Consider the following 19,430-nt stretch of genomic DNA (forward strand, 5'->3'; position numbering starts at 1 on the left):
TCCGGGAGGGGCCAGGCCCGCTGCCCGCAGCCCCGCCGGTCCCCGCCGCTCCTCTGGGAACGCCCGCGCCGGCCTGGGCTGAAGGCTCTCGGTGCCCGGTGTGTGGCTCTGAGCCGGGCCCCTGCCGCTGCCGGAGCCGGGAGCGTAGGGCGGAGCTGCGCGGTGCCGGTGCCGCTGCGCGGGGCGGGGACGGGCCGTGCCGGAGCCGGTGCGTGGGGCGGGACCGTGTGGTGCCGGTCCCGGTACGTGGGATTGTACCGGTGCCGGTCCGCGGGGCGGGGCCGTGCAGCGCCGTAGCCCGTGTGTGGGGCGGGGCTGTGCCGGTGCCGCTACGCGGGGCTGCGCCGGTGCCGGTGCGTGGGGTGGAGCCGGGCTGTGCCGGTGCCGGTCCGCGGGGCGGGGACGAGCTGTGCCGGAGCCGGGGTGCGGGGCGGAGACGAGCGGTGCCGGTGCCGCTCTCCGGAGCTGTGCCGGTCGGCGGGGCGGACCCGGTGCCGGGCAGTGCCGTAGCCGGTCCCCGGGGCGACGCGCCCCTATGAGCCGGTGAGGCCGCAGCGGTGCGGGAGGGATGGCGGCGGGCGGCGGCGGAGGGCGGCCGCCGGGCCCCGACCCCGCGCTGGAGCCCTACGTGCAGACCCGCATCTTCAAAATCATCGTGATCGGAGACTCCAACGTGGGCAAGACGTGCCTGACCTTCCGCTTCTGCGGGGGCACCTTCCCCGGCAAGACCGAGGCCACCATCGGCGTGGATTTCCGCGAGAAGACGGTGGAGATCGAGGGGGAGCGCATCAAGGTGGGCCCCGCACCGGCTCCGGGCTGGCTCACACCAGCCCCGGAGGGACCCGCTAAGCCCGCGGTGGGTCCCACACCGGTACCAGTGGGCCCCGCTCTATCCTCCGTGAGCCCCACTCTGTCCCCGGTGGGCCCTGCACCGGCCCCGATCTGCAGCCCCAGCAGCGATGGCAGCCGGTCCCCATCCCTGCCTCTTGCCAAACCCCTCCTGGGGGCTTTTCCTTTCATCCCAGTTGGAGGGAGGGAACAGGGCCAGGGAAGAATTCTCGTCCCTGTGTTGCAGAGATGGCCCTGGACCAGTCCCTGCTGCCTTGTCGCTATTTCTGGGGTTGGCTTGAGCATGCAGAGATCAGAAGTGATGGCTCCGGGTGAGTCACCGCCACCCTTGCGATGGGCACAGCTGGATCCTCGCAGCATTGGGGTGGCTCCAGCTCCGGATACTCGACCAGCAGAAGGGTAGAGCTGCAGTGGGATGGGGACAGGACTCTGTGCCACAGCCAGGGGGTCTGGGGGGGCAGAGGGTGGTGGGCTGGCAGCAGCCACACTGGAAGGCTGAGAGCTCACACGGGCCAGTGGCAGCGGGCTCGGCCGCCGTGGCAGCAGCGGTGCAGGAACCTGCTCCCAGCTGCACCTGGAGCTGCGATTGCAGCAGGATGAATTTCCTTATGAACGCTGGTGTGACACCTGTAAAGAATGATCAGCCCAGACCTGAAGAGCTCTGGCTGGTGTGTCAGAACAAATCTGGCACTGGTAGGAACTACCCAGGAGCAGAGTTTGTGGTGGAGCTTGGCCTGCACAGCTGTGGGGATCAGCACCCACAGCCCCTGAAGAACAAACATCGCTGCTGTACTGACAGATGGCTGATCAGAAGTTGAACTCACAATGACACCAGACATTGTGTTGGTGGGTGAGAGCTTTAGCTGTGCTTCTAGGCTGTCCATGAATGTTTTTCCCTCTGTTCTTTAGAGGTGCTCATCCTCCCTGCCCTCCCCAGCTCTGTCCAGCCCCACAGAGCTGTGCCAGTGTGAGCTGTGGTGCAGGCTGGCATGGAGCCTCTCTGCTGCCACTATCCAGAAAATGTTGCCAGGTTTTCTACCTTTGGATATTATTTGAGCTCCAGTGGGCAGGAGTGGGAGGTAGTGCAGCAAACCAGCCTTTCCTGGGATATGTATCCTAGAGAGGAGGTGAGAGGTGGGACAAGGACCCTCCTTCTCTCGCTCTACCTGGGAGAGACTGGCCATGAAAGGACTGAGCAGCAGCTCTGCTCTGCCAGCATTTTTCAATTGGAAAGACTCTGAGGCAGGTACTGTCTCCATGGGTACAGGGCAATTTGGATTAACCTGGAAATTGCCCCTCCCAGGCTACAAAACATTACCAGGAGAACACAGACTGACCCCTGGGGCATGCTGCTGGTTACCAGTGTTCAACCAGACTTGGTGTCACTGACCAGCACCGTCTAGGCCCAGCCATTCAGGCAGTTCCCAGTCCACCTCATTGCCTGCTCATCCAGCCCAGAGGCCTCCTGCCATCTCTGTCACTTGGGTCAGGAAGTTGTCATCGATGGTGTCCTGGAATGTTCTGGATTGCCTGTGCCCTGCTGTGCTGTCCTTCCATGAGGTGTTGGGGTGGCTGAAGCTCTCTGTGAGAACCAGGGGCTGCAAACACAAGGCTGCTGCTCACCGTCCACAGAGCACCTCACCTGCTTGCTCTGCCTGGCCAGGTGCTCCATAGCAGAGACCCCCTACAATGTCATCGGGCATGTTTTGTTTTTTAATCCTCCCCCACGAGCTCTGTTGGCTCCTCACCCATCCCCACAGCGCTCCTGGCCCTCCCACTGTGCTCCTACACAAAGGGTGGCTCTCCCTCCTCATTTTCTCTTTTCCTCTCTGAAATCATCAGCGTTCTCAGTCATGGCGTAGGATTTGGTGCGCAAATAGACATGGATCTGTTGGAGTGAGTCCAGAGGAGGCTGCAAAGATGCTCTGAGGGCCGCAGCCCCTCTGAAGTCAGGCTGGAAGAGCAGGGGTTTTTCAGCCTGGAGAAGAGAAGCCTTGGGGGAGACCTTAGACCCCCTTCCAGTGCCTGAAAGGGCTCTAAGAGAGCCAGAGAGGGACTTGGGACAAGTGATGGAGGGACAGGACAATGGCCTTAAACTGAAGGGGGGCAGGTTTAGATTGGGTATTAGGAAGAAGTTCTTGGCTGTGAGGATAGGGAGGCCCTGGCACAGGTTGCCCAGAGAAGCTGAGGCTGCCCCTGGATCCCTGGAAGTGTCCAAGGCCAGGTTGGAGAGGGCTTGGAGCAACCTGGGATAGTGGAAGGTGTCCCTGCCATGGCAGGGGGTTGGACTGCATGATCTTTAAGTTGCATTCCAGTCCAGACCATGCTGGGACTCTCTGAAACCCAGACAGCAGGAAGACCTCCTGCAACCCCTTCCCCATGGCCTTGCCATGCTCCACACTCCTGTAGCGTCTTTTCTTGTCTGCTTCACTTCCCAGGTGCAAGTGTGGGACACAGCTGGCCAGGAGAGGTTTCGGAAGAGCATGGTGGAGCACTACTACCGCAACGTGCACGCTGTGGTCTTCGTGTACGACGTGACCAAGATGAGCTCCTTCACCAACCTCAAGACGTGGATCGAGGAGTGCAACGGGCACGCGGTGCCCCCGCTCGTCCCCAGGGTGCTCGTGGGGAACAAGTGTGACTTGAAGGACCTGATCCAGGTGCCATCCAGCCTGGCCCTCAAGTTCGCCGACGCTCACAACATGCTTTTGTTTGAGACCTCGGCCAAGGACCCACAGGAAAGCCAGAACGTGGACGCGATTTTCATGTGCCTGGTGTGCCGGCTGAAGGCGCAGCGCTCGCTGCCCTGCCGGGACACGGAGGGCTGGCCGGCGCAGCCCCAGCCGCAGCCCCGGCGGCTGGACGAGGCCAGCGGGAAGGGCTCCTGCCCGTGCTGAGCGGGACCCGCCCGGACCCCAATAAAGGCTCTGAGCCCCCTGCGCTCCGACTCTTGCTTTGCGCCTCAGCCCGGTCGGCCGTAATCGTCTGTGATCGGCTCGGCTCGGCCACAATCGGCCCGGTTCGGCGTGCAGCGTTCGGCTGCAATCGGGCTGCAATCGGCCCTTTTCGGCTGCAGTCGGCCCTGTTCGGCCGTGCTCGGGCTATCTCGGTAATTATTGCCCTGACTCGGTTACAATCGGCTCGACTCGGCCCCATTCGGCTATAATCGGTCGACTCGGCTCCTATCGGCTACGTTCGCCTCGGCTCGGGGCGGGGCGGTGCCGCGCGCAGGCGCAGTGCGCGCTGCCGCCGCCATGAAGTAGGTGTGGGGGTGTGGGGCGCAGGCCGGGCCCGGTCTTGTCCCGCCGGTGCTGGGGCTGATGGTGCCTCGCCCGCAGCCCCCTGACGAAGGTGAAGCTGATCAATGAGCTGAACGCGCGGGAGGCGGAGCTGGGCGTGCAGGAGGCGGTGTCGTGGCACGCGGAGTACAAGGACAGCGCTTGGATCTTTGTGGGTACGGACCGGGCTAGGGGCGGGGACCGGTGCCGGTACCGGTGCTGTTGACCCGTTCCTTCCCTTCCCTCTCCCGCAGGCGGGCTGCACTACGCGCTGACCGAGGGTGATGTCATCTGCGTGTTCTCGCAGTAAGTGCCGCAGCCCCGGCCCCGCCGCCGCGGGCGCTGCCGCGGTGCTGACGCTGTGTGTGTGTCACAGGTACGGCGAGGTCGTCAACATCAACCTCGTGCGCGACAAGAAGACCGGGAAGTCCAAGGGCTTCTGCTTCCTCTGCTATGAGGACCAGAGAAGCACCATCCTGGCTGTGGATAACTTCAATGGGATCAAGGTGAGTGGAGCTCAGGCGCTGTCGGGGCTCCCCGGGTGCTCCCTCCCGTGGGCAGCGGCCCGGGGCGCCGGGAGCCGGCGGTGACAGCCCGGCCCCGCAGATCAAGGGACGGACCATCCGCGTGGACCACGTGGCAAACTACCGGCCCCCCAAGGAGTCTGAGGACTGGGATGACGTGACGAGAGCCCTCCATGCCAAGGGCTGCGGGGTCAAAACGCCACCCCACACCTCGTCCGACTCCGCGTCTGAGGATGAGGATGTGCTCGTGAAAAAGCAGAAAGGTAAGGAGTGTTCCTGGCAGGCTGGATCCCAGGTGGACGTGCCCGTGGTAGGGTCTGGGGGCTGGAGTCTGCGTGGAGAGAAGGTTGGAGAAACAAAAGAGGGCACAAAATGAGGGTGGGAATAAGATATTGCTACAGAGTGCTGAGGAGATGCATAAAAATGAGGGAGAAGGAGAGCCATGAGGGAAGAGTCCTCAGGTCTGGAGAGGTAATTTCCACAAAGTGGATCACATTATTACTGAGGAAGGGGAATGAAAGGGAAGTTGGAAATTCTCAGCATTCCAAGTGGTGTGGAAATGCCCAGAGTTGCTGGGAAGAATGTGATGTGAATGTTAAAGAGAGAAGTGGAGTGGGTGCAGCTGGAGGAGAAAAAGTTGTGATTGGAAGTGAACTGGGATCTCCCTGAGGGGGAAGCAGGCTGGGAAATTGGGTGGAGGGGGAGAATTTGTAATGGAAGATGAGCTGGGATGGTGCCAGGGGAGCCATGGGGAGCAAGCTGCTCCTGGAGTTTATTCCATCCCAAAATGTGAACCCTAATTCCAGAGAAGCAACAGAGCAGAGCAGAACGGTCCAAGTCGAGCCCACAAGCTGGGAAGCGGGTGAGCACGGAGGAGCCCCATGCCAGGATCAAGATCAAGAAGGAGAAGGAGGACCCGGGGTACGAGCGCTATGCTGGCGGGAGCGCCGGGAGCAGGACGCAGCGGGATGAGGAGCAGCGGCGGCACCAGCGGCACTCGGACAGCAGGGGCGACAAGAACTGCCGCGAGCAGAGGGGCCAGAGCGGCTCGTGGGAGGAGCGGGAGAAGAGGGAGGAGGCTGGCAGGGGGGGCAACGGGCACAGCAGCCGGCAGGACGCGTCCCCCAGGGGAAGCAGGTCTCGGGAGCCCCATTCCCGGCACAGGGAGCGGGGCTCTGGCAGAGACTCCGGTCGCTGCTGAGCCCTGGGCCAGCATTTGGGGTGAGGGAGGCTCTGAGCCTGCCCATGCCTGCTCCAAGCTCCAGGGATGCCATGGCTGGACCTTTCACCTGGGAGCTTCCCCCTTGCCTCTCATCCCACCCTGGGCCAAGGCTCTCCATACTCCCTGTGCTGCTGGCTGGGACAGGGGCTTGTCCTTCGACAGGCGAGGCTGTCAAGCAGCGAAGGCTGGGAGCAGCAGGATGCTCCCCTTCCCTAAATCCCTTGGGGTGGTGTCCCCTTCTTGCACTGGGGGCAGAGGATGCCGGGTGTCCGGGTTTGGGCCCTGTGCCCACCCAGCATCTTCTGGATTCCGTGATGAATCCATAGGGCTGCACCGCTGTGGTTGGGGTGATTTATTATGGATTTGTTTCAAGGTTTCTTAATAAAAGTTCCTGATAGGGAGAAGCTGGTCCCGGGAGCAGTGTTCCTGTCTGTGGGTCAGGGAGGAGGTGTCATCTGTTTTTCTTACACTGATTTTAGGCTTATTTGGCTGGAAAACCGGGAGCGACGGAGTGTAGGATTCGCAGGGCGGAGAAGGGTGGGGCTTTAGCTGGATTTGGCTCCTGTAACGAGTGATCCCTCCGGTCCGGGTCCGTGCCGCTGCTGGGCGCAAGGGGGAATTTCCTCCCCGGAGCAGCCGGGCCGGCTCCGAGGCAGCCGCGGGGTTGGGGCGCGGGCAGCCCCTGCGGCCCCCACCGTCCCCGCGCGGTGCCGGCAGGGGGCAGGCGCGGCGCGGCCGTGCAGGGCCCGGTTCCGGTCGCGGTTCCGGTTCCGGTCCCGGCTCGGTGGCGGCGGCGCGCGCGGCGGTGTCCGCCCGCCATGCGATGTCCGCGCTCAACTGGAAACCCTTCGTGTATGGCGGGCTCGCCTCCATCGTGGCCGAGTTCGGTGAGGCGCAGGGGCGGGGCGGGACCGGGACGGGCGGGACCGGCAGTGTACCGGCGGGCGCTGAGGCCGGTGTCCCCGCCATCCCCGCAGGCACTTTCCCCGTGGACCTCACCAAGACGCGGCTGCAGGTGCAGGGTCAGAGCACCGACGCGCGGTTCCGCGAGGTGCGGTACCGGGGCATGTTCCACGCTCTCTTCCGCATCTGCCGCGAGGAGGGCGGACGGGCCCTGTACTCGGGGTGAGCACCGGGGCCGGGGCCCATCGGCAGCGGGTGCCGCTTCCCCCGGGGCCCCATCCATCCGTACCGCGACACCCACCCACCTGCCGCCCGGCCCGGCGCCTCCTTGCACCCACCCGGGCCTCCCCGGCGCCTGCCCCGGCTCATTCTCCTCTGGCTCAGGAGCTCCCACCGCCCGTGCTGGGCTCCCTCTTCGGCCGCAGCATCGCCCCGTCTGTCCTGTTCGCCCCCACCAGCCCGTCCCAGGTTCCCCCTCCGCCCAGCCCGGGACCTCTCCCACACCCCGGCATCTCCCCTTGCCTTCCCCGGGTCTCCCCCACCCATCCCGGGTTCTTGCCCCCTCCTCGGCCCTGCCCTGCTGCTTTCCCGGCGCCCCCTCCCCAGCCCGGGTCCCCTCTTCCACCTTCTGTCATGGCATCCCTCTGCTCCCTTGCTCCCTGCCCATCCCGGCCCCCCATTTCCTGGACGCTGCTGTGACCCCCTGGATCCCTCCCTGCCTCGTCTCCCTGAGCGGAGTCCCCCGGTGTTCCCGAGGCGGGGAGCAAGGCCAGGGCTGTGTGGGTGCCATCCCCTGGCACTGGGCTGCGTGGGGCAATCCCGGGTAACCCGGGCAGAGCTGCGTTCTTGGAGCCCCAGGGGGTTTGGGTTGTGCCTGGCCCCGCAGTTTGAGGGCGGGTGGGAGTAGCCTGGGCTGGCCCGCAGGGATGCTCAGGGTCCATTCCCCCTCAGGATCGCCCCGGCACTGCTGAGACAGGCGTCCTATGGCACCATCAAGATCGGCATCTACCAGAGCCTGAAGCGGCTCTTTGTGGATCGCATGGAAGGTCGGTGTTGGGGAAGGGCAGCACGGGCGCCTCCCAGCTCCCCTGCCTCACACTCTGGGCTGTGTGTTTTGCTCATTCCTTGCTCTGTCTTTTCCTCCCCAAGATTCTCACAGGAATGGAGCTCCATTACTGGGTGCTGTGGTTTTGTTTGTCAGGGAGAGCAAGGATTGGATTCAATCCTGATGGGAACCTCACTGTGCTCTGCACTGCCTGTGGCTCCTACCCAAACATCTCCTTCCAGTCAGGTTCCTTCCTTTCACAGAGTCATAGGAGAATCACAGAATCCTTTAGGTTGGAAAAGACCTAAGTCTGATCCCCACCTTGTCCCCAGCCGAGAGTGCTGAGTGCCACATCCAGTCCTTCCTTGGACGCTTCCAGGGGTGGGGACTCCAGACCTCCCTGGGCAGCCCCTGCCAAGGCCTGACCACCCTTTCCATGAAGAAATTCCTCCTGATGTCCAACCTGAGCCTCCCCTGGCACAGCCAGGCATATTCTGCATAGGAATTGGGCAGTCCAGCTCTCTGGCTTTGGCCCTGCCTGTAAAGGTGAGGTTCCACCAGTGCCCTTGACCTGAGCCCTCTGCAGCTCCTGCCTGGGGAGTGGAGCAGCAAGAGTCTGGTGGATGTTCCCTCTGGGAGCACTGAGATCTGCAGGTGAGATTTCCATCCCTGCTGTGATCTGAGGGAATGGTGTGACACCGTTCCAGCCTGGGAAAGCGGGATGGGCGGGGGAAATGCAGCACACTAATGATACCAAGCTGTCTCAGGGGAGCTTTAGGTTGGTATCAGGAGAAGGTTTTTTTCCAAGAGGGTGCTGGGGCACTGCCCCAAGGTTTCCAGAGCTCCAGGAGCATTTCAACAGCACTCCCAGGCACAGGGTGGGATTGTTGAGGTGTCTGTGCCAGGTCAGGAGTTGGATTGGATGATCCTTGTGGAATCCTTCCATCTCAAGAGATTCTGTGACTCTAGAGGTCCTTTCAGGGCTGCTGTCCTGCTTTAGTAAGGCCTCTCCCTGCCTGGTTCTGGCTGTGTACACAGTCCCCACACCCCCCTCGCTGTTCCAGCCTTTTCAGCTGTGAGCTCCATGCCTGAATGTTTGTCTCCCTACAGGCCTGGGGCAGCCAGTGGCCTGGTGTCCTCTGGGAAGTGTCGTGGTCAGTACCAGCAAAGGCCTGTGTGTTTTCCCAACGTAACCACCATCCTAACTCTGGGCCTGGAATCTGGGGTTATTCCCTGACACTAATCACATCTAACTCCCTGCCTGCCTTTGATTCTCAGCTGGCTCCAAGTGGCTGCGTGTAGGCAAATCCAGGGGGCCTGGGGAAACACTGGGTTGTCCCTCTCTGTCTGCCTCTGTCCTGGCTCATCCCTGCAATGAGAAATCTCAAATAATTATTCACAATTTTCACGTGTCCAATGATTTTCCTTCTCATCAGTCAGACCCTCTGAGAGTGCATTGCTGAGTGTTTCAGCTGCCACCTTCTGTCCCTGACAGGTGTGGGGACAGACCTGTCACGGGCTGTGGCACCTGCCCAGGCCCTGCTCCTGCAGCTTCACCATCTGATTTGAGAACTGAGCTGCTCTACCCAGCCTAGTGTGCCCCTCCTGTGAGGGTCTGACCTTCTTTCCTTGGTTGCAGATGAAACGTTGCTCATCAATGTGATCTGTGGGGTGGTCTCGGGGGTCATCTCTTCTGCACTGGCCAATCCCACAGATGTGCTGAAGGTAAGGGCTGGCTGTGGAATCCGTGGGAGGAGCAGCTCAGTGCTCCCTGAGCCACCAGTTCTGCTTGTTTGGGGTTTTTAATGAATGGGAACCAAAGCCCAGGGCCATTAATAGATGTTTAAAAACACAGCTCTTAAAGATCACAGAATCCTGGAATGATTTGGGTTGGGACAGACATGAAAAACCATCTCCTTCCACCTCCTGCCACGGGCAGGGACACCTCACACTAGAGCAGGGTGCTCCAAACCCTGTCCAACTTGGCCCGGAACACTCCCAGGGATGGAGCAGCCACAGCTTCTCTGGGCAATATGACATTTGTGCTGGTGAGGGGTGGCAGCTGTGTTATCTGACCTGGGCCAGGTGAGCCAGCTGCTCCTGTCCCCTGGGTCACGGTGCTGGCACTGCCCCAAGGGCCTGCCTGTGACATGGAGTGAGCAGAGCCCCGTGGGGACTGCCTGGTGCCCTGGGCTCAGGGTAGCCCTGCTCTGGGCAGAGAGAGCCTGGAACGCTTCCCCAGTCTTCTCCCTGTAGATCCTCCTTCTGGGACTGCTTTCAGGGGGAAGGCCTTGTTCCTCATGTTCCTGTGCCCCCACCCTGCCCCTGCCTGCTGCTGTCCTTGTTGGTGTGGTTTGCAGGGAGAGGGATGTGGAGAACAGTGTGTGCTCTGAGCTGCTCTGTTCCTTCTCCCAGGAGTTCCATGGAGCTGCTGTCCCTGGTGTCCTTGCCCTGTGGCCAAGGCTGGTGTAGATGTCTGCCTGCTGACTCTTCCCTTTCTTTCAGATCCGAATGCAGGCTCAGGGCAGCTTGTTCCAGGGCGGGATGATCGGCAGCTTCATTGACATCTACCAGCAGGAAGGCACCCGAGGCCTCTGGAGAGTGAGCACCAACTCCTAGAATCCTCCAGCAGCAGCAGAACTAAGACAAATCTTAGGGAAGCAGGTGCTCTCCTGCTGTTCTGTAGCAAGGAACACCTGGAGCCCCTCCTGGCCCCTTAAACTGCTGCTCTTGTGGGACACAATCTTTTCTGGTGTTGAAATTGTGCAGAAGGTGAGGGGGTGACAGCCTAGTTCCCACGTGCTGGTGCTGGGAGCAGGGGAGCAGTGCGGAGTTAATCCTGCTGGAATAACGCTGCCAGGGTGGAGTTATCCTCCTTGGCTTTGAAGCAAAGCTGGGAAGCAGGTGGTGTGCTTGCAGGGAGGCTGTCAGGAGAGGGAGCTGGGGGATGGCTGCAGTTGGTGACAGTGTCTGTGCTGCACAGGGTGTTGTCCCCACGGCCCAGCGAGCGGCCATCGTGGTGGGGGTGGAGCTGCCAGTCTACGACATCACCAAGAAGCACCTGATCCTGTCAGGCCTCATGGGGGACACCATCTTTGCCCACTTTGTGTGAGTACCTGCTGCAGGCTGGGGGGCTGTGCGAGGGCTGGGGAGAGACCGTTCATGGAGTGACTGGTCTGGGCCTGCAGGGAGCAGGGTTAGTGCTTCCAGAGGGTCTGGAGCAGGCTTAGTGCTTCCAGAGGATCTGCTTTGTCAGCTGGAACAGCTCAGAGTTAGCAGCAGGTATGGAATCATTAAGGTTGGTTAAGACCTCCAAGACCATTGAGTCCAGCTGTTTCCCCAGCACTGCTAAGGCCACCACTAATCCATCCCCACACCCCAGAGACCTCCTTGGGGAAGGACCTGGCAGAAATCCTTCGGTGGGATGAAATGCCAGCTTGGTTTCAGCTGGCTAATGACAGAAATGTTGCCCCACATCTGTGCCCTGGTATGAGCCAGGCAGAGATCCACGTGTAGCCACGTGTACCAGTCCCTCAGAAGCTGCTCCAGTCCTTAGTCCTCACCTGTCCAGACCCTGTGATCTTGCAGCCCCTGCTGGAAGAGCCTTGGGAGAGAAGCAAGCACAAAGCTGGCAGGACCCAGAGCAGTCAGTGCTGCAGTCAGCTGCTCTGGGCAGGGCTGGCACAGAACACTGGAATCCTTTTTCACCTCCATGGTGCAGATGCTGCAGTGCTTCCATTGGCTTTGCCAGCTGGGCTGAGGGTGAGGAGCACTGGGCCCTCTGTGGAGGGGGAGACTGGCAGTTCTGTGGTCCTTTCTGGTGTCTTTGCCCTTCCTCCCTCCTTCCTAAAGAAATGTTTGTTCTGGTGGGAAGGATGTGCACTCCCATGGGTGCCTTCAGGTCTGTGTCACCTGGGCAGCACCTGGGACCCTTGCAGGGCTGCCAGTGCCCTGTGGAGCCAGCTGTGGAACCAGGTGAGGGTCTGGCTTAGCTGAGCTGAGCATTTCCCTCCCCTGAGCTCTGCAGGGTCCTGTGGCAGCCCCACCACTGCCCCTTTCCCAGGTAGGAGCAAGTAGTGCACCCCACGTCCTCTGCTAAATGCCTTTGCTAAAGTCCAGAGGAAGGTGTTTTGTGTCTGTCTGAGCGGGAGTGGCTGTGTGCAGGGCTGTTCCTGCCCTGATTTGGTGTGTGCAGTTCCAGCTTCACGTGCGGGCTGGCGGGAGCCATCGCCTCCAACCCCGTGGACGTGGTGCGGACGCGGATGATGAACCAGCGCGCCATCGTGGGCAGCACCGAGCTCTACAAGGGCACCCTGGATGGCCTTGTCAAGGTGAGGGGACAGGTGGGCACGTCCCTGTCCTGGGAGGCTGGCCAGGTCTCAGCACCACGCTGATGGGAGCAGTGAGATTCTGCAGTGGCACAGTTTGTCATCAGTGAGGTGGGAGAGGGCCCGGAGTCACTTCCCTGAGGCCGCTGTTAGCCTGAGCATCCTCCCAGCCTCCTGGAACAAAATTGAGGCCTTGAGGCAGTTAGCTGGGTTCAGAGACTGCGGGTGGGGCTTCACACATCTGCACGGGCCTGTGCTCCCTGCAGCAGCTGGGCAGGGTCAGCGGGGCACACGTGGCACTGGGGAGGGAGGTGGGCAGGGCGTGGGCCCGGTGTGCCTCCTCATCCCTTTGTCTCTCCTCCCAGACATGGAAGAGTGAGGGCTTCTTCGCACTCTACAAAGGCTTCTGGCCCAACTGGCTTCGTCTGGGTCCCTGGAACATCATTGTATCCTTCCCTGTGCTGCTGGCAGGTGGTGGGGTGGGACAAGGGGAGAACCCCACTGGGAAGGGCAGGGCAGAGCTGACACCCCAGTGGGATGCACTGGGACCCTAATGGGCGCTGCTGATGGTTCCTGTAGAGCCTCTGAGGGCTGGGCTGAGACCTTGCGTGGCCTGGGCTTCAGGAGATTCCTGGGTGAGCTCCTGTTTGGGAGGGAATTGTGGGGAACACTCTGCTGCTGAGGCAGGTGCTGACTGTGCAGGACCAGCGCTGCTGTGTGCTGAGCCAGAACATTCTGCCTGCTGAAACTGGGTGGGGAGTTCACTGTCAAGAGCTCCCAGTCTGGGCTTGGAGCCGCTTCCCTCTCGCAGTGGTCTGGGCAAGGCTGGGTTTGCTCTGGGTCCATTCTCCCAGCTCTGTCCTTCCTGGGCAGCTCAGGTTGTGCTGCCTGGACAGGGAGCTCCATGGGTGGGTTTAAGGAGCTCCCTGGATGGGTGTCCAGCCCAGCTGAATGCTCCACCCACCCTGCCAGGCAGCTGCCTCACATCTGTCCCAATTCCTTGACGCTCCCTTCAGTTTTTTATCACATACGAGCAGTTGAAGCGCCTCCCCTTCTGAGAGCTGCCTTCATCTCACCAGAGTCATCCTCAGGGCTGGCAGCAGGGCTGTGCTGCCGCCTCCCTCTTCATCCCACTGTCCCCATGTCGTGGTGTTTGGTCCCTGTGGGCTGGGCTCTCCCCACATGCATGGTCCCTGGAGCACGAGCTGCCTGGCACAGGGGGCAGCCACGTGTTTCCCACCCGGAGGTGTCGTGTGCCTGGGCCTGCAGGAATATCTTCTGTGAAGATCTGTGTGTTCCAGTGGCCTTTGGGGCACTGTGGCTCGTGGCTGGCAGGTGTGGGTCTCCTCCCGTGCCCGTGGGGTGGGGCCCGTGAAGGTGCCATTGTCATCATGTTTCTTGCAGAACTTGTAACTTCATTAAATTATTTATTGACTGGATGGCTTGAGTTTGGGTCTGTGCTCATTCACTTGCAGGGGTGTCTGCCCTTGTAGAGCACAGAAGTGTGGTTTTCACCATGCCATAGACCCCTTCATTCTCCATGTATTTATTTAAAAACAGTCTGTAGGATTCCTTGCAGTAGAGATGTTTCTAAACCCAAGTTTGTTAGTATCAGAAAATGACCCTGTTGCCCTCTCAGCTCAATTTTGCCAAACCTGAGACTCTTAAATTCCTGCTTATTACTGCACCATTTTTGCTTAAATCATTTGTAAAGACAGGTACTGTGCTTTAAAGGTGAGCTCAGCACTTGAAAATACTGGTTCTCGTGCTGAGGAGAATATTTTGGTCATCCTCTTCTGGTTTTTGGTTATTTTTTAATGTTTATGGCTATGGAAGCAAATGTTTTTTATGTTCCTGCTCCCTTTCCTCTTGGTGGGGTGGCTTTGGTTTGGATGAAGGTCCCTGGTGACACAGCAGCACGTCCTGGCTGAGCCTGCTGTGAGCTGAGTGTGTGTGGAAGTTGTACAAGGAATGTTCAGCCAAATCCTGCTGGGGAAAAAGGGGGGGAATTGGTGTCACAAAGTCAGAGCTGCCTGTAGAAGCTGCAGGGAAGGGAAGGTGACTCCACTGAGCGCCTGGGCTGAAATCCTGCCTGGAGCAGGGCTCTCCATGCAGGCAGTGCCAGGCACTGTGTGGGAACTGCTCCTGCACACACAGGAGGGGCTGGGGGTGGAACTCCAACGTGGAAGGCTCCATGGGAACCAGTCAGCCCTCCCCAGGTGTTTAGGGTAGAAATACATGACTGCCTGATACACGAAAGCTAAAAATGGCAGTAAAGCAGGAGAGGGGGGCACTGGCTCCAGCCTGTACTTGCTCCTCACTGCCCTGCCACTTCTGCCTTGTCCTTGATCTCATTCCGAGGGTTTGGACTCTGTCCAGCATCAGGACAAAGGCTCCCCAAATGTCTCCCTGAGCAGACAGAAGCAGAGGATGTGTAAGGCCACCACGACCCTTCCCGTGGCTGCCCACAGTGCAGAGCCCGGGTGTTTTGGGGGTGCCCATTGCTGAGCTCCTGCTCTCCAGCCCTGCCCCTGCTGCCCTAGCCACCCTCCCCCAGGCACTGACAGACAGACAGACACACGCTCAGTGCTGCCCATTTCCTGGCAGCTGGGATCTTTCCAGCTCGTGAGGCAGGAGAGCTTGTGACACTTTGTGTGGGGGCTGGAGCCGCCACTGTCAGACCCTGGGAAGGTCAGAGTCCCCCGGCAGGGGTAAGGGGCGCTGTGGGGTTCTGTAGCACAAGGTTGCAGAGGCTTTGCTTTCATGAATTTCTTTGTTACAAGTTACTATTAGGTAAATGCACTCATGACTAGCAAAGTGAGTGAGTGTGTACATAAAATAGTTATTTTTTACTGTTAGTAGCACTTACATGGATTTCACTGGAAGTATCACAGCAAAGTTCATCAAACTCCTGCAGGAGTGAGGTCAGTCACTGATGGACAAGGTCTCCCTTCAGGTATGACCTGTGTCATGGAGCCTGGAGCCAGCCTGCTGTGCCTGGGGGTCTGCAGGGGTGTGCAGGGGGAGCTCCAGGACAGAGGGAGGCTCTTTGGGGCAGCAGCCAGTTACTTCTGCGTGGTTCCATGAGTGGGCAGAAGACACCAGCCCTCAGAGGTCCATGTCTGCCTGGATCTGAGGCCCCTCTGTGGGTCGTGGTGGTTTTTTGCCCTGCAGGTTCTAGCAATTCTTTGGTTTCAGCCTCTCCAAGGATACCCTGGGCTCCCTGTTGGGCTTGCCAAGGGCACTGCAGGTTCCCAGCTGTGAATGCTGCTGTCCCAGGCTGGCAGATGTTTCTCCATCTCTTTGAGCACACATCCCTTGTCAGTGCTGTTCCTCTTTGTAACCAGGTCGCCTTCAGGGCTGCTGTTCCAGCAGGATGTCAGTGGTGTTCCCTTGCTCCCAGCATCAAGAAGCTGTCCTGGGTGTGGCAGTGACCCCCAGGAGCTGGGCTAGACTTTGGGAACTCTGTGCTTGCCCCCATTCCCAGCCTCTGTGTCTGAGCAGGCACTGCTCTGCTCCAGTCCCTGGTGCCTGGGGGGGCAGCCACCGCCCCGTGTGCCACCGTGGCAGCTTCCTGCCCAGGTGCTCCCTGCTCACCCCCTGCTCCAGGGTTGTCTGGAAACGTGGCTGGAGGGGAGGGACCTCCGTGGGCACAGCAGCGAGTCCAGCAGTCCCTGCTGCAGGCAGCTGCTGGCAGAGCTCTGCTTCCCCCAGGGACAGCCCTGCTCCCCAGGCTCCTGCTGCTCCCCCAGAGACACTCCTGCTCCCTGGAGAGTGACGGGCTGTGCCTGCTGCCAAGTTGCACCTGCTGAGAGGCCCCAGGTGAGTGATGGCTGACAATCGTGTTGGGGATGCACCATCCCTGGGGCGTGTCTCACGTGAGGCAACCATGGCCAGCTGGGCCCTGGGAGCCATCCTCACCGTGCTGGCCTCGCTCATCATCGCTGCCAACGTGCTAGTGGCCATCATCCTGCTCTGCCACATCCGGAAGAGAGGCTCCAAGGGGCTCTGTTTCGTCCTCAATCTTGCCTTGGCGGATGCCATGGTTGGCTTTACAGTCATGGGCCTGGCCGTGGATGAGCTTTCCCAGCCCTTTCCTGCTTCCCAGCAGTTTTGCGTCCTGAGAATGGCTTTTGTGATGTCTTCCTGTGCTGCCTCCATCCTGTCCCTGATCCTGGTTGCATGTGACAGGCACCTGGCCATCCGGAAGCCTTTCCACTATTTCCAGCTAGTGACAGGCTGGCGGGTCGGGCTGTGCCTGGTGGGGCTCTGGCTCTTTGCTGCCATCATCGGCTTCCTCCCGGTCTTCATCCCATACTTCCAGAGGATCTCCAACCAATGGAAATGCTCCTTCTTCAACCTCTTCCAGCCTTCCTACATGCTCACCATGTTCTGCCTTGGCTTCTTCCCCGCACTCTTCCTCTTCCTCTACCTCTACTGTGACATGCTGAAAATCGCCTCGGTGCACGTGCAGCATATCCAGGAGGTGGAGCAGGCGGGGCTGGGTGGCGGCTGTCCCCCAGCCCGTGCCACCAGTGACATGAAGGCCATGCGCACGGTGGCCGTGCTCATCGGGTGCTTCACCTTCTGCTGGCTGCCCTTCTTCATCTGCAGCATTGTGCAGATGGCCTGCCCTGAGTGCTTCCCCTACAAAGTCATCGAGAACTTCCTCTGGCTGCTGGGGCTGGGCAACTCCCTCCTGAACCCACTGCTCTATTCCTACTGGCAGAAGGACGTGCAGTTCCAGCTCTCCCAGCTGGCTGCAGGTGTGAAAAGGAGGGTCCTGCTCCACCTGGGCAACAGCCGCTGTTTCCTGGGCAGAAACACGAAGGCTCCTCCTGCTGTGTCCTGCGTGGAGCTCCAGGACTGACTTGGTAAGGAGTGGCTGTCTCTGGCTTGCCAGCTCCCCTCCTGCATTGTGACCATGAACTCAGGGCCTGCCAGCTCTGAAGGAGATCACAGATGGGTGGAACCAGTCTGGATGTTAATTTCAAGGCACCATCGTGGCTGGATTCCAGCCTGCCCCCCGCCTCACAGCCCCCAGCACAGCCAGTTCCCCCCAGCCCCAGGCAGCCCAGGTTGCAGGTGCTCCCTGGAGAGCCTCTGCTGGAGCAGCCCCGTGTCTGCTGGACCAAGCTCTCCCACTCACTCTGCAGGCAAAGATCCTTTGCCCATCGCTAGCCAGCTTCCCCTGCCAGGTGTGCCCCCCTGCTCCATGGGCAACAAACCCCCCATTCCTGGGGCAGGTGTGGGCACAGAGATGGCTCTGTCCCCTTGGCCCTGCAGCAAAGACTGCGCAGGCTATGAACCATCCCTGAGCTCTCCTGGAGCACAGGTGCTCCCCCTCCCTTCCCAAACCCACCTCTCAATTCTACACAGGGCCATCCCTGCTTTGGGCAGTGCCCCCGTGGAGCAGAGGTGAGGGGGTGAGTTTGGGCATGGGGACAGAGAGGCTTGGCAGTGACCATGCCTGTGTGGGGGCTGGTGCAACCCAGGGCAGGGGGACAACCTGGGCACTGCTGTCGCTGTTTACCCAGGCTGTAAAGTGAGTCAATGAGTAACTGGCTAACAAGGAGAGGGAGGATTGGCTGCCTCAGAGCTCCCCACGAAGAAGACCCTGCTGTGTCCCCCCAGGATTTGGGACTGGAAGGATCCCTGCACACCCACTCTGCCCATGGGAACCCCCTTCTGCCCTAGTAGCCAGATGGCTGCCCCTGCCAGAGGCTAAAGTTGTACTTAATTGCTTCTCATAAAATAATTTCATTTCATCCACACTGCAAGAAAACTTCCCTTAGAAGAGGTTTATTTGCTAAAAAATGCTGAAAATGAGGGTGCTCTGCATGAAACAGCAGCTGTTCCCACCTCTGTCCTTGCCCCACTAGCAGACACGGCTCACGGCTGTATCCACTTGCATCCAGAACTTGCCATGAAGCTAAGGTCTTCCCCATCCCAGAGAAAGTGGGAAAAATAAAAGTGTCTTTAAAAGATTCCAAAGAAGAGGCCCTCTGTGGCATTGCCCTTGGCCAGGGAAAGGCCTGGGACCAGGTCCCACGTGGCAGACACGGTTCCTGGCTGGGGTGGAGGGACTGACCCTGGGGGAGGGCTGCTCTGGGGGCTGCTGCAGGGATCTGGTGGGTGGATCCAGCCTGCCTCAGCTCTGGGCTCAGCCCATCATCTCCCAGCACCGGGGATTTGCTGCCTGTTCTTGGTGATGCCTGAGCTCTGCCGGCTGTGCCTTTGATCATCCTCATCCTCGCTGAGCCTCTGCTTCCCTCCAACGGCTTCCTGCAGCAGGTCCCAGTGGGAACAGGGACACTTTGGACATGGGCCTTGTGCTGCTTCCTGAGCTCCCTGACGGCCAGCTCTGCTGCGTGAATCCGTCACTGAGCTGGCCAGGCTGCAGGTCTGGATCGGCGTGAGGAGCAGGAGCCCCGGCTGGGCAGGAGCTCGTTCCAAGTGGGATCAGGGCTCAGGCAGCCTGCTCAGCGCCATGAACACACTGCAGTGCCTTGGATGGGAGAGGGGACACTCCAGACGCACCTGCAGGGGACACTAGAAGGGAGCCTACGAGAGAGATGGAGAATGTGGACTTTGAACAAGAGTCTGAAGTGATGGGACAAGGGGGAATGGCTTCCTGCTGCCAGAGGGCAGGAATGAATGGGATATTGGGAAGGAATTGTTCCCTGTGAGGGTGGGCAGGCCCTGACACAGGTGCCCAGAGCAGCTGTGGCGGCCCCTGGATCCCTGGCAGTGCCCAAGGCCAGGCTGGGACTTGGAGCAGCTTGGGATAGTGGAAGGTGCCCATGACAGAGGGTTGGAATGGGATGGGCTTTCAGTTCTAATTCAAACCACTCTGAGATTCTGTGACACTGTGCAGGTGGGGGACAAGGTGCAGCTGGAGGCAGAACTCCCGCTGCAGTGGAGCGTCCCTTTCTGGGCATCTCACTGTGGCACTGACGCCTCTCCTCGCTGTGTAAGCCGTGGCTGGAGGGGCTCACAGGCCGGCACAGATGGGGCTCCATCCCCGGATACAGCTCCAGATCCCGCTGGCTAACCTGGAGGGGCAGCCGCTCGCTGTGGGGGCAGGCCTGCTCCCATCGCTCATCGCAGAGAGCCCCCGCTCCAGCTGCCGTGACCGCGGCACCGAGCGGCGGCGCGGGAGCGGCTGGACAGGGCTGCACAGGGCCGGGACGGGGACGGAGCCATCCTGCCCCACACCGGCACCGGCAAGGACGGGGGGCGCCTGCCCCGCTGCAGCCCCGCGCTGAATAAACGTCCTTG

General features: G+C 60.4%; 4 protein-coding genes across 4 annotated transcripts; all 4 read left to right on the forward strand.

Moving 5' to 3' along the window:
- Positions 1-199: 199 nt before the first annotated feature.
- RAB33A (RAB33A, member RAS oncogene family) lies at positions 200-3,788 on the forward strand. Its single transcript, XM_064712948.1, has 2 exons — positions 200-793; positions 3,288-3,788. Exons 1-2 carry the CDS (start codon positions 569-571, stop codon positions 3,744-3,746), a joined length of 684 nt encoding a protein of 227 aa, XP_064569018.1. The 5' UTR covers positions 200-568; the 3' UTR covers positions 3,747-3,788.
- A 271-nt stretch (positions 3,789-4,059) lies between these two features.
- RBMX2 (RNA binding motif protein X-linked 2) lies at positions 4,060-6,282 on the forward strand. Its single transcript, XM_064712947.1, has 6 exons — positions 4,060-4,108; positions 4,188-4,303; positions 4,382-4,433; positions 4,504-4,633; positions 4,734-4,914; positions 5,458-6,282. Exons 1-6 carry the CDS (start codon positions 4,104-4,106, stop codon positions 5,850-5,852), a joined length of 879 nt encoding a protein of 292 aa, XP_064569017.1. The 5' UTR covers positions 4,060-4,103; the 3' UTR covers positions 5,853-6,282.
- A 324-nt stretch (positions 6,283-6,606) lies between these two features.
- On the forward strand, positions 6,607-13,588 carry SLC25A14 (solute carrier family 25 member 14). Its single transcript, XM_064712949.1, has 9 exons — positions 6,607-6,760; positions 6,851-6,998; positions 7,728-7,822; positions 9,461-9,546; positions 10,327-10,422; positions 10,805-10,929; positions 12,017-12,152; positions 12,515-12,595; positions 13,166-13,588. Exons 1-9 carry the CDS (start codon positions 6,697-6,699, stop codon positions 13,205-13,207), a joined length of 873 nt encoding a protein of 290 aa, XP_064569019.1. The 5' UTR covers positions 6,607-6,696; the 3' UTR covers positions 13,208-13,588.
- A 2,450-nt stretch (positions 13,589-16,038) lies between these two features.
- On the forward strand, positions 16,039-17,019 carry GPR119 (G protein-coupled receptor 119). Its single transcript, XM_064712873.1, has one exon. The coding sequence runs from the start codon at positions 16,039-16,041 to the stop codon at positions 17,017-17,019; it is 981 nt and encodes a 326-aa protein (XP_064568943.1).
- The last annotated feature ends 2,411 nt before the right edge of the window (positions 17,020-19,430 follow it).

Source organism: Zonotrichia leucophrys, chromosome 4A (assembly GCF_028769735.1).
Source record: "Zonotrichia leucophrys gambelii isolate GWCS_2022_RI chromosome 4A, RI_Zleu_2.0, whole genome shotgun sequence".
Taxonomy (NCBI): domain Eukaryota; kingdom Metazoa; phylum Chordata; class Aves; order Passeriformes; family Passerellidae; genus Zonotrichia; species Zonotrichia leucophrys.